Source organism: Channa argus, chromosome 10, assembly GCF_033026475.1.
Source record: "Channa argus isolate prfri chromosome 10, Channa argus male v1.0, whole genome shotgun sequence".
NCBI classification, from domain to species: domain Eukaryota; kingdom Metazoa; phylum Chordata; class Actinopteri; order Anabantiformes; family Channidae; genus Channa; species Channa argus.
The window spans coordinates 21,636,550-21,650,873 of record NC_090206.1 but is presented as its reverse complement, the minus strand read 5'-3'; the positions used below and the strand labels follow the sequence as shown (position 1 = coordinate 21,650,873).

Sequence of the window (14,324 nt, the reverse complement as noted above, 5' to 3'; positions counted from 1 at the left end):
CTCCATTATCTGCAGTGGCATTAGACAATCTTTAGACATGTCATTCGGTCAAACGGAACAAATGATAGACAAGCTGCCTGGAGTGAATGGAGCTGGTATACCTCTTAATCTTTGTGATGTTTGATCTCTGCCAGGAGTATTTCTATTTCACTGCCTTTTCCTTTTTGCAGAAATTACAGATGTCCCGATATGATTCAGTAGCGTCTCCATCTGACTAAGCTCTCAGTCAGATATGCAGACATGGCCCCAGTACAGTTCCCTACAAGACATTCCTGTCGGTTTCTTTTTGACAAGGGGCTGTGCATCATCCCCACACTTGTGATCCCCAGTTCACAGAATGACAGACTGTTCGTGTCCTCGGGGTTGCTGTTAGAACACAAGCAGGGTACGTTGAAATGGCCAGCACAGATGGCCACGTCAAAATGGAACACAAGTTGAGCAGTTCTGCTGTTAAAACAAAGGAAATGTTCTGAACACTTGAACTTTAAAGAAGACCTTGGTTCACAAAGCCTTTGTTGTACTAGAAGCAAAACTTGTTCATTCTGTCAAACAGGAAATACCTTTTATCTCGCTCAGGAAGATAAACTAATGTTCATCCTCTCCCCTGTCTTTTGGGAATTATTTCCACTGAGACGGCTTTGCAACATTTTTTACAGCGTGTGTCAAATCTGACTTCTTCCTAACCTTTAGAATCTTGACCACAGCACTAAACCCGTTACAGATTCATCACTGCTCATGCCCTCCTTTGTCATCCAAGCCCTTAATCTTTACACTGTGCCTTTCTCCCTGAGCAGATATATCGAAGTATTCGTCCAGCTTTGAGGCAGGGGAAATGCGACACAGTTGTATAAGGAGAAATATGGTGTTTTGGGGAAGATCCTATAACCAGTGTTTTATTGGTGAACAGAGAGGGGAGTGCTCTCTTGGAGGAGGACTCATAAATGCGCTATATCAATATTCACAACAACTTTATTGACTTAACTGTTTCTCATTCATGATCATCATAAAATTAGTGTGTGTGTGTGTGTGTGTGTGTGTGTGTGTGTGTATGTATATATATATATATATATATATATATATATATATATATGTATGTATGTATGTATATATGTATGTATGTATGTATATATGTATATATATATGTATATGTATATATATATGTATATGTATATATATATATGTATATGTATATATATATGTATATGTATATATATATATGTATATGTATATATATGTATATATGTGTATATATATGTATATATATATATGTATATATGTGTATATATATGTATATATGTGTATATATATGTGTGTGTGTGTGTGTATATATATATATATATATATATATATATATATATATATATATATATATATATAAAATATTGTACATCAACAGCTCCTCTGTGTGTAGGAATCAGTTGCTATTTTTTATTTGTGGTTCTGCTTATAACAGATTTGCTCAGTTTACAAAGAGAAAACGAGCAGAAACAGTCATTTGTTCAGCTGTTGTCACTAACAGTTCGAGCAGACTGGATTCATTTACAACATTTTCATCCCAACAGTCACAAACGTGTTTAATTGTAGACCTGTCAGATGTTTGGGAATTGTATTTTTGGCCTAATTCCAAAGTGTGTGCCTGGTGCTTCCACTCTCCTGGTGTGTGTGTGTGTGTTTGTTAAGCAGATGCAGCTCTCTGCTACTTGCCTCTCAGGTGTCTGAGAGTGTTTCCACCACTTCCTCTCCCTTTTATCTGCCGCCAATTCACCTGCCAGGTGCAATGACTCAAATAGCTACAATGTGCACTCATACTTTAATACTTTTCTAGTGTCAGCTCACACAGTCCCATTAGTATAAAGACAAATTCAAAGACAAACACAGGCACACCTGCACCTATTACGTGATAAAATTAGACTGTCCAACGCTCAGTCTTTCCTCTTGCTTTTTTTGTTTGTATTGTTGTTCTGTAGCTTACATTAAGACTAATACACCTCATCATGATTTGAAACACATTGTTCTGATAAAATGTTTATCATCGAATTGATTTCAGGACTAACACACAGAACAGTCATAAAATTAGACCCTGGCTGACAAAAAGCAGCTCCTGTATTTCAAATGAGGTAAACCTGCTGAGGTGATGCTTTCCAGTTCCAGTTCTGCAAACTGGTCTGATTGGAAGGATTTCAGCGATTGTTCCGATACAGGGAGGCCAATCAGGCCCGAGTCCAACTTTGATGATCTGACTGGATGCAGAAACAGCATGTGGATTTTCAGAAATGCATTTTAAATTGGACTGCACAAACAAAACTGAATGTGAATAAATTTCCTCACTGAACGTGCTTGATCATTAAGTTTGTGGAGGCGATAGACGTCCTTTGCCTGACATTGCTTTTTAATGCAAATATAAAGAATATATTAATCAAAAATGTCTTTAAATAAGGCATTAATTATTTCATGTCATCTGTTGCTTTGTAGAAGTGCATCTCACAGATTTTTAATTTACGATGTTGAATTCCCTGATATCTTAATTTAATACCACTTAATTTATCAGGCACAGAAAAAAAATCAATTGTAGGTTATTCTTATTATTGCAGTGAAAGTCAGTTGATTAAAATTGTGATTCTCGTGACATTGTAGACATGCCGGGGTCTTTTGGTTTAAAGTAGGCCCTAGTTGGCGCCGCTCACCCAGGATGGGCAGGGTATTGGTGAAAAAAAACATTATACTGATACCTGATACTAAACAAATTTAGAAATCCCACAGTGACCAACAAAAGGGAGCTTGCATCAGTTGTCACAAGACCAGATAAACAAACGCTGTCTTGGTTGGTCGTTTGTCATTCTGTTTGAGATAGCTGAAGACACTGTCCCAGAGAACAGGACCATCTCAGTCATCCTCTGAGCTGTGCAGCTTATTTCTACCCCTGGGGACATTTCTGGAGAGATGTGCAGGCAGGTTCCAGCATAAAACAATGTTTATCTCAATAATTTTGAGGCTGTAGCGCTCCAAGTTGTAGTTGGCACACTGCGCCTCCAGATGGGCCACCTCTCTCTCTGGTAAATGGACTAATTATTCTTTGTGACGATAGCCATCTGAGTAATGTCATCTGCATATTTCAACAGAAAATGCTTTTAGAAGTTTAGTAACTGTTTATTTTTTTATCGACAGACATTGCTCAGCTTAAATAATTTTTCATATACAGGAGATATACCACTTTCATCTGTAGCATAATTAGCTGTGTGTTTAGCAGGTAACATGACCAAGAATGATGTAAACAAGATTGGGGAATTTGCTGTGAGCACAGCCGGGAGGATTTTATGGGGCTCCTGCTACATTTTCTTTCCCCCCAGCGCTGAAGTGTTTGTGCTTCTGTACACTAAATGTCAGAGCTCAGACAAACTTGTTGTGAACTTACACATCCAGCCCACCCCCACCCCCCTTTCATTGTCGGTGGAGGTGTTCCACAGGGCAGATATTTATATCAGAAATTAGAAGCTAGCTTTTCCAACCTCCTGCCCAAGTGGAGTGTTGCTTATTGCCCATAAATATTAATTGAACTGGCCTACGCTGCAGGCATAACATATGCAAATGCATAAATTGAGGGCTGTTCACCTCAAAGCAATTTGTTGATGAGGTAAGTAGGGATTCAGGCCTCTGTGTACTAAGAGCAGTGAAGAGGGATACGCTCTTGGTTGTTCTGTGGTGTGTGTATGTGCTTGATACATGAGAGCCCACCACCACTATTTTTCTGTTGTGGGTATTACTGAAGACAGACTAGGACAGTGTTTAGCTGTGGATAGTCTCTAGTTTACCTGGTCTGTCTTTTCTTATACATTTAGCTATAGAGTGTCACATAGTTTTATAGCATATTTAGTACAAACATCCACCCCAGAGGATAAATTCTTATAACTTTGGTGATACTATGGCTTTTTCCTGCACACCACCAGCAAGTTGACATTTGTCAAAGCAAAATGTCACAACAAAAAATTGATTGCCATAAAATTTGCAACAAATACTTATGGTCTGCAGTGGATAAATTCAAATAATGTAATGATACTATTACCCTTTATCTCTATCCCTTTGTTTTAAGACCAAATGTCGAATCTGAACATCCCCACTCCCCTTTATCTCTGCTGGGATATTATCAAATATTAGCTTACTTGCAGCCTAAACTATGATGCTGACTATGGTAAAAATGACCTTAAAAAGTAGCATGTTCCAAGTGTCACAAAGATCATGCCAGTATGCTCCTGCTTGCTTCAAGTTCAAAGATTTTAGATTCTAAAATCTTAAAGCCTTATTGCATCTTGAGATGTACAATCGGCAACCGAGTGTTTGAGAGCGCTGTGTGTTACTGAATGTCTTCTTTGAAATACATGCTGTCCTGTCTTCTGCCCGTCATTGTCGTGACAGATTTTTTTCTTAGCCGTGAAAGGGTTCCTTTTTGGAAAGCCCTTAGCACTAATTTTGTAAATAGTGGTTTTGTCAAGTGAAAGATAATGGCGCCTTTTATTCTGGAAGTGATACCTCAATCTGCTTAGTTTTCATGCTGTCAATCACTGTGTGCAGAGGGTGTTTCACTTGGGGTTAATGCTCCATGTCTCCAGTTGATTCTTGCGGTTTAGGAATCAGCTCAGCAGGCAGTGTTTTCTCAGAAGACCGGAGGCTGTGCTCACTTAAAATCCACCAACATGTTCAGACTTGCAGCCAAAAATGTTTACACAGTTCACTGTTTGAAAAAGTTGATTTTAAAAAGTATGGGGTTTAACAGTTTAACTAGCCAAAGGAGAATGTACTGTATGGTAGGATTCAGTGTATAGGACAAATGAAAATGTTTTTGGAGAACGGCTTGTTACTTGGCAAATTTTGCAGTCTGTCTGTGTCTGCCTGTGTTCCTTCAAGTGCGTTAGTACTTTTTTCTTTTTTTTTTTTTTATTTACTGAGAATTATCTGTCTCTGATGAAGATGGAGAGATTCAGAGCATTTTCAAACCAAATTATCAATAACAACAGGAAACCACATTGATCTGGAAAAGACGAAAAACAAAACAAAAATACACATATCTTTCACGTTGGGTGGTAATGTCAGAGGGCTTTGAAAAGTCAGCCACGTCAAAAATATCGATGGACCAGTCAGCACTCATTTCTTTTTCTAGAGAGCTTCACCGGCAAGGAAAATGGATTCTGACACTAAGGGTCATGCTGGCTGATTGTAGTGGGTAAGCAAACATTATCAGTCAGTGTTAAATGTGCATTATTTGATTGGCATTCAAGGCCACAAAGCACCTCTAAGGACAGTGGTGTGTGTATTCTCACTAAAGTGAAGCCAAGTAGTTTTGTCAGCAGGCTTCAAATAAACCTCACACCCTCTTTCTTAACAAAGTACCGATTGATACACTGTCCATATAATTTTCCCATCTCTCTTTTGGTCTCCTTCACATTTGATATTCTCTTTGGCCGCTCATGCACCTCAAGTTATTTGCTGCAGTCAATATCTATCTTCCCAGCGAGCGACGGGTGTTGGAGAAAAGTTCCTCCCGCAGATCAAATGGTCGGAAATCAAGAGGCTTCCTCAGCATGTTTCTTTGCTGGTGACTTTGAAGGAGATTGGCCCTCTCACTGCGCTCACAGAAGCACCTCAGTTTCCCAAAACAAGAAGAACACAGTTTGATTGGATCCAGTGCTGTGACAATAAAGTAGGTTGGATGAATGAAAGCCAGACACAGTTTAGTTATGTAAGATAACTAGAAGAGTGTTGCAGCATCTTACCCTCTCACTTCCCCCTCCTGCTGCGATTGTCTGTCTCAACACACTAACACTTTCTTAAAAGTGCCTCACTTCTTCCATTTCACTCTTTCAGACACAGTGTCCTTCTGTTTTTGTATTAGACTTTTCCAGTGCATCTCGTTTGTTTGACTGAAGTAAAAGGTTTGAGTTAAAATAGAAATTCTGCCTGCTGGTGTCTTTGATACAGTAGCTGTTTATGTGCAGACACTCTTGCACGTTAATGAACAGCGCTCTCCAAGGAAACATGCTAGAGCAACAGGGTTCCTGGGTATTGATTGAAATGACTTTGTTTGGCCTCTGTCAGTGCTAAGCTTACACAAAAGCCACCCATGGCAGAGTAGCTGCAAAAACAAAACCCCAAAAAACAAAAAAACTAATTGTGAACTCAAATGCTGGAAGTTAAACTCTTGTTTTACTGGCTGCATTAGACCCATCTATTGTGCACTCCTACGGGTCTTTTGTGCCTAAATGGCTTGATTGTTCTTGTGCGACAGTTTGCTTATTTGTTTATCAATTTCTACAAGCCCACGCAGCTTTTTTTTTTGTGTTTGTGTGTGTGTGTGTTTCACAGCAATGCATCTTTTTGGCCTCAATTGGCAGCTCCAAGAGTTGGACAACCAGCCGGCTTTTGAAAACGGAGGAGTTGGGAAGACTGGGCCCACTCAGTCCAGCATAGTGACGGCTCTGGCTGCTGACGGTGAGGAAATGAAAGACCGATATCTGAATAAATCACAATTTAACTTTCAAATAAGCTCTGAATGCAAAAGGATTCATGCTTTTTATTCTTCTGTTGGCTTCACTGTAGTTGTATTGACTACCAGGGTTAAGCCTTTCTTTTCAAAATGAAAATAATAAGGTCAACAACTTAATTGGTTGCTTAACCAAAGTGGGGTTAAGACCTAAACTAAACCATGTACGTCTAATTCTTTCAGATATCTGCATCCGTGTAAGTCATAAGTATGGATAAAATTTCTCATTTATCTTGTCTGTTGTATTTGATTTATTACTTGAGCTTTTCTGGCGATAATAAAGAATTGATCAAAGAAAAGAGTTAAATATGAAAATAAGGCTGCCTGTAGCAATTAAATGTTAACTTTAAAAAAAAAAAAAGGTTTTGATGCACGAAAATACCAATTAATGGTCAGATTGAAACAGAGACTGTTTGGCCCCCTAAATGACAGAGTAAACTGTTCAATGATCGATGCACAGTCAGCTTTTTGAGTTTATTCCTTCACCTTCTGAATATTAATTGGCTGATTACAGACAGCTTTGTACTAGCTAATCATAACTTTGGACCATTGTGTATTCAAAAAAGGAGCAGTCCAGCCATCTAAGTTCACCTTTACAGCAACAGCCACCAAATTAATCTCTGAGCACACTGTGGTATTTAGAATGCATGGCCACGAAAACATTAATTGAGTTGAGTAGGCTAGGCAAAAGCTCGATTGTTTAAACTTGGCTAAATTTAAATCCTCATAAGTACTGCTAATTAAGATAGCATGAAGCAGATTTTGGACTGTTTAAGGGCAATCAATAGCTATTATTTTCCCCAGAGGTAAACTTGGCTTCCAGGCTTCACTTTGACTGAAGCTAAAGTGACAGGCAGTGGCCTCACCGAAGCATGCAAATGATGGAGCTCTGGCACAACAGATACACTCACAGTTACACTACACATGGCTCCACGTGCTGAAATGCTGCATAAGAAACGGAAGAGCAAAGGTTCCGTTGTTATTATGTTTCTGACAACTCTGCAAAAACTACGTAACAGGGTTGAAAGTCATTGCCGTAGTAAATTAAAGAGCACAGCTGCAGCTTCACACAGTGATGGTTCTTCTGATTTATTTCTTAATGATGAATTCTGTTCTTGTAATTTCACCTTGCAAATGACAGTTTTTCATGTGAGCATGACTCATTTTAAACTGGCCATCTCCATCTCTGGCACTATAAGGACACAGTTTGAGGACATCATTCGCCAAATAGTTTTGATTTGCTGTTATTGCTCTGGCAAGGTAGCACTCAGTATATCGGACACTCCATTTAGACCTTATCTCATATGAAACCTTACTCTGAGTCACCAGGACCAGAGAAAAGATGGGAGATGTGGCCTGTTAGAGCCAATTATATGTGGTCATTTTTTTTCAGCGAGCAGTGCACCATGGACCACAGGGAACCATTACTTTTAATCCTGCCTTGCTGGGTGTCTGCTCATTTGGAAACAATATGACTATCTTAATAAAGTAATAAAATAATATTGGAGAGCACAAAGATGTTCTCCAGCACTTACTGATAAAATACTGACAAAAACCAAGACTGCATTTTAGATGCGAGTGTTAAGGTTTCGGGTTGTAGCTTTGCAAATGCACCGTGTCCCCTCAACTGTGCTGTTTTGGATTCTGGAAGACTTTCAAGTAATTGATGGGGTGTTTCTGTCTTATAGGAAGGGGTAGTGTGCTCCATCAGGAGAATAACTCGATCGATACTGGACAGGTTGACATAGGAAAGAGGGTTGGTCAGAGTGTCCCACCAGGCGTGTTCTGGCGCTCTCAACTAAGTATGGAGCAACCTCGATACCTTAAGTTCAACATCTCTGTACAGAAGAATGGACTGATTGGAGTGTATGGACGAAAGGGTCTAGCGCCATCTCACACTCAGGTAAATCTTTTTCCGAATAATATTTCACGAGTTTAAAACTAACCTTTTGATCAAACATGTCTTCTTTCTCCTAGGAATGTCAAATATGTAAGCAATATAGATTTCATTTCATTTCCATCTGCAGTTTTGCAGCCTCAGTCTCGCTTGGTCTGATATGATCAGAACCTTTGGGTGGATAATGTTAGCAAAGTTGAAAAGCCGCAGCTTTCTAAGGAGCACATTAGCTCTTAAAGTCAGTCCAATGGCTTAAAAACCCTTTGTGTACACCTTACACTTCAAGATGATCTTTCAACAGGACTGACATAATATTATGAATATTTATCATATCACATCACTGTCTTGCTTGTTTCTAGGTGTCATCGAAAATGTACATTGAAAAAATGATATTTTATAGGTCATTTAATATATTTATTATGATATCCCTTATATATATATCCCTCTGGGCATATATTCACTGCAAATCGCAACTGAACACTAGTTTAGTTTCGGTTTTCTCTTCTCAGCTTCGATTTGCCCGTGTGTGGACATGCACATCTTTCACTTGCACTAAATGTCTGCCATTTGCAAATTGAAGTGTTTCCAAAATGTCTGATGTGTCACTTGAATGACATTTCTGGGTATCCGAATGTCCGATGGCTGGCGATGGTGATGGAAGCACTCAGACAATGGCTATTTTCCACCACACTTCACTGCAAAAGCTCTTAGCTTCACCTTCTTGACATTCTCTCTTAGTAAAGATGGGCTTCACTCAAGTGTAGACAGTTGGGGCCGCTCTTTGATGGAAGAAAGTCTGTCTCGAGTGACAACAGGTGAGCTGGATTGCACTTTCAAGGTGAAAAAAGGAAGCCCAACAAAATCAAAGACCAAAGGGTACTAATTAACAAGACACTACTTTTATGTCTCTACAGCAATTGTAGCACAGACACTCAAGCTTGTCAATGCTGGACACTGTGCCCATTGTGACCACCTCTAAATTACATTCTGTTCAGGTACCGGGGGCACAAATCAATGCATTTACTTAACTGAGCATGAAAGACCCCAATGAGAGATATTGACTGTGCGTCGTATTCACAGCTCAGAAGACAAGACTACATTTAAGTGCAACAGCCTTTCCACCTTTCTCAAATATAGACTTCCTCCATCTCCTATTGAGTGTCTGTCTGTACTGGCACAAACCAAACAAGTTTGAAAAAACAAAGTTTTGTAGTTTTTTTTTCTTTTCCCCCTCAGCAATTTGTATTCAGATGTGCCAAACCAAGTTTACTTAATCTAAAGACTGAAGATTTTGCAAGCCCTGAGCATTGCTCTTCTGCCTATGGGGCTTTTAGCAGTCTCTCCACGCTTTGTCTCTTGCCTATTCACAGGTATTGTTGAATTGAGATGAGTTGGGGGTGGGGGGGGTGGGGACGGCTTTCACAGTGGCTAATCGAGATGTATGCACTTTGCCAGGAGATTTAGGGCTTGAGGGATGAACTGTTTTATTACTTCCCCCTCAAGCCAACAACACAAAGAAGCCAGCTTCCGCCAGGTTAATATCCGTCCCCGGCCCCCCTGCTCTGCTCAAACAGGTTTAAATCACAGTGTTGACTTCACCTGGCCTTGGTTTAATGATCTTTTTGCTGTTGTTTGCAGGTCAACTGAACAGTTGCTTTGGTCTGTGTTGAGTTCATTCCTGAGCAATAAATCCTGCTTTTCATGTATTAATGCATTTTTTTGTTGAATGATTTAACCTGCTTAGTACGTGTTATTAAAACTTGGTAAGTTACACATCAAACAGTAGTTGCCAGTAATGCCAAGTTCTGTAAAGTGCATAGCATTTCCTTTGCTGCTGTTTCATGTTTAGGCCATAAAAGCATTTAAAAGAGGCTTAAAAGCTTAATTGATATAAACACTTGGGATAAAACTGGAATTTAGGGAAAAATGTAAAAATTACATGCAGCTGTTAAATTCAGTGTTTAAAATGGTAAATTGTTCATAGCTTTATTTCTCATTTATAGGACTCATAATTTTATGTAAAATTCAGCAACAAATTGTAATTTGTAATTGTTTTCCTCACTTTCTTATTACTGGAACAATGTTTAGAGGTGATCTTCCCTTGAGGGCGCACAGTTTATTGTCAACTGTGGGAAACATAAAAAAGAAATTACGTCAAGGAACATTACATTTAGGTACAGTTAGGTCACTCCTTCTTAGCCTAAAGTAATATGGTATTTCCTATGTATTTTTCTGATTTATTTTTAAGTAAAATGATTTATTTCTTTAGAAACTCTGGAATATGGAATTAAAATGGGAAAAAAGCAGTGTGTCAGTCAAAAATCAATGGCTAAAGAGTTCATTAAAGCCCTCTGCAAACACTTTCATCATTAGATTTAAACCCAGGCTCTTGTAAAAACCTGCTATAGTGCCTGTAATCTGTATGCATCACACTCCCAAGCAGCCCACAGACTCTTTTCAGGCTGAGTCTTCACTATAGGCTCAGTACATCTGTGTAGCTAACAACTGCATTAGCCAGGGGATCTGCTTGCATCTGTTGTGCTCCTCTTCACAGGGTAGGATTGTTTGTATGTGTTGCACAGTTTTCTGCTGCACTGCTCCGTACCCTACAGCTTCAGTCAAAGGTTCAGGTGTTGAGCAGGTGCGTTGAGAGCAGATGCACCACTTTACTCATTTCACTTGGCAGAATGACTTGTTACTCTTTGTTTACCCTATGAATCTTGTTTGAAAAGAAATATAGACTGCTGCATTTTCAGCAAATATGATAGAAGATAAAAAAAAAAAAGTCAGAGACATCTAGTATAATCATTTTTACATACACTGTATGTATGTGTGCACTTTACATCCACCGTTCTCTAGTGGAATTGTGGCCTCACCGACGAGGATATATTTGCTTTGAATTAACTGTAGATATGATATATTTAATTCAGTTTACTTTATTTTTCCAGGCATTCCCCATAGTATCTGTACTGAGGCCACACACGGTATATTAAAAACAAACACTGGTAAGAGTTTGTTGACCAGTGGAAAAAAGAATCAAAAACCTTTCCTTTTTATTTGTATTTTGAGTAGGTGCAACAGCAGCGAAGAACATAGACTTTTAAGTATATGCATCCACTCAGCTCATTATCAATGTTCATTTAACGGACTGTCTGTAAGTGCACTCCCATAAGAGTTAATATATTTTTGAAATACTTCTGAGCATTTGCCTCAGAGCCATATCAGCTCTATCAGTATACAAACAACTCTCCAAACAACATCTATCAACTCCAAATAACTGTCAGTGAAAAATCAACATTTATTATACTCGACTATTTGCTGTGTAAACAAACCTGTTCTGGTTGCGTCTTGCATTACGACTTTGAAGAGTTCCTCTTGGACTGAGCTGCATACAAAGCATCCAATAGAAGAAAATATAAACTTTTTGAACTATGTTGCTTCCTCACTTCGTGATTTAATTGGGCCAACATTTAAATAACAATCATCTGCATCTGCTGGGATTTGTTGTTTTGCAGTATGACTTTGTGGAACTATTGGATGGCAGCCGGCTCATTGCCAAAGAGCATCGAACCCCAGCTGAACCGGAGACTAGGGCCCGCCTGGACCATCCAGTCACCGTCCACCAAGCCGGATTCATCCAGTACCTGGACTCAGGGGTGTGGCACCTGGCGTTTTACAATGATGGGCGCAACGTGGAAACGGTGTCCTTTAACACCATCATCCAGGGTATGAGGACACATCTGCTCGGATGGCTAATGAGTGTGATTGGAATGATGTGTAATGACATGTTTGGAAGACTTTAATTTCCTTAAACAGCTGCATCTGTGAGCAGAAGCAGTGAGGTTGTTGGAAATTCTTGCTAACAAGTACAAACAAGCCAAGCTTTTTCAAACTTTGAGCCACCTAAGAGGCAGAACTAGTTTGCAGTGGAGGAGAGTGGATTATTGTGCTGAACACCATAATAAGAGGACCATACACAACATCGATCCTTACTTCCTAACAACCTCTTCAGTTTTCTAAAGTCTGTAAAATTTCCTTGTGGGTTTTGAGGTAGAAAAACACTAAGGTTCTGTTTCCTTCTGGGAATTCCATTGATCCAGCCGTACAAATATGAAGGTATCGATGTGTGAGGTCAAAATTGCCTGGGTCCGACACGGGCACAATGAACATCCAATACAAGCTAAAGTAATAACAAAAAAGTTTGCCCTCTTAACGCCGATCAAAATGAGGGCCCCGGTCTTTTGGGGGTGTCCTTTATGAGCGATGGTCTGTTGAATGAACACAAGAGCTGTCTCCAGGATATGTCAGATTAACTTCAACTCAGAGAGGATTTGAGATGTAAACACTTAGGAGATTGCATGGCTTGTGTGGGCATGATCAGTCATTCAAGGGGTTTGGCGAGCGGGAGTGGATGAAGCAGCAGAGGAAACAAGTGGGAAAGAAAATGTATGAAGGAAATGGAATTATTTGGTGTAATTTAAAATGCCAGTGTGGCTTTTCTTTTATAAGGCTTAGATGGAGCAGTCAGGGTCCAGCATACATGCTATGGAGGCTTAGACCTTAGTGGGACATGGACAAATAGCTGTAAATGTATGCCATGCCGGATACAAGCACTGCATCTCAAGGACGCTTAGAAAGCCTATATTCATGCAGGCAGAGAGTCGGTATCTTGGATGTATCACAGCACTTCCTAAAATGCTCAGTTGTCAAATGTTGTGTTACAGAGGAATTTCACATTTGCTGTAATATGTCCATCTGATGGGTTATTAATAGTTGGACTTGCAAACTGCTGTACCCACAGAATCCGTCACAGAGTGCACACACAACTGCTACGGGAACGGAGAGTGTGTGGCGGGATCGTGTCACTGCTTCCCGGGATTCATAGGGCCGTACTGCTCCAGAGGTAATTATTAAGCTCTGTATTTTGCATTTTGGGACATTCCTGATGCGACCATTTATAGTTTAAACATTTTGTGGATGGACTCCTCACACCTGTGTCTCCTTAGCCGCCTGTCCAGTCCTGTGCAGCGGAAATGGCCAATACACCAGGGGGCGATGTCAGTGCTACAGTGGCTGGAAGGGCACAGAGTGTGACGTTCCTTCCTCCCAGTGTATCGATCCCCAGTGCGGGGGACACGGACACTGTGTGGCGGGCAGCTGTGTGTGCAACACCGGCCACAAAGGGACCAACTGTGAGCAAGGTAAATGCTGGGGAAAAAAGCTCCCTCCCATTGGATTCAAAGCAGCTAGATGCAACATAGTCCTGTATGAAGCTCAGGGGGGATCAACACAGTCCATTGGTGAAACAATCTGTGTTTTCAACTCCACAGAGCGGATAATGCTTTGGATGTTGTTATCGATACGCTGTGTATAAATTAAGTCCCTCTTACTGTTCAGACGACATGAGGGCACAAGCTGTAACAGATTGCGCAGTGCCCATTGATGCAGTCACCTATTGGAACGCTCCACAGTTGAAGACACCTGTTAAAATCGATCCGTCAATGACATCTGTTCCTCGGCTTATTTAGGAAGCGCTTTTTCTCTCTTCCAGCTCCCTCCCTTTACTTCAGTGCATTTAACTTCATTGATCTCTCCACAGACAAAAGGCAATTATTAGCTCAGATTTACATGCATGGGTCTCTGACCTTACATGTAAAAAGGTATTGAGTTCACTAAATTGATATATTGTGGTTTTCTTTGAAGTGAAGCCATCTGGGAAGGAAACAGGATGAAGTTAAATTTGTACAATGTGATGAACTGGCTAAGGTAAATAATCAATATTGGTGTCCAAGCAGATATGGAAATGCACCAAACAATGAGGGAACTCCAGAGGAAACGCAATGAAGCTGTTGCAAATTATCCCTTGTTAGTAATGGGTTAATTATTTTGGTCATA

At 39.9% G+C, this 14,324-nt stretch overlaps 1 protein-coding gene across 9 annotated transcripts in view; it reads left to right on the top strand.

Annotated features, from left to right (window-relative positions):
• si:dkey-237h12.3 (teneurin-3) overlaps nucleotides 1-14,324 on the top strand; it is a 136,573-nt gene that overhangs the window by 72,711 nt on the left and 49,538 nt on the right. For all 9 annotated transcript variants that reach the window (XM_067517767.1, XM_067517764.1, XM_067517763.1 and 6 more), the window contains 5 exons: nucleotides 6,355-6,480; nucleotides 8,221-8,435; nucleotides 11,945-12,155; nucleotides 13,231-13,332; nucleotides 13,436-13,630. In XM_067517767.1, coding sequence (XP_067373868.1) covers nucleotides 6,355-6,480; nucleotides 8,221-8,435; nucleotides 11,945-12,155; nucleotides 13,231-13,332; nucleotides 13,436-13,630 — 849 coding nt within the window. The remainder of the gene's footprint in view (nucleotides 1-6,354; nucleotides 6,481-8,220; nucleotides 8,436-11,944; nucleotides 12,156-13,230; nucleotides 13,333-13,435; nucleotides 13,631-14,324) is intronic.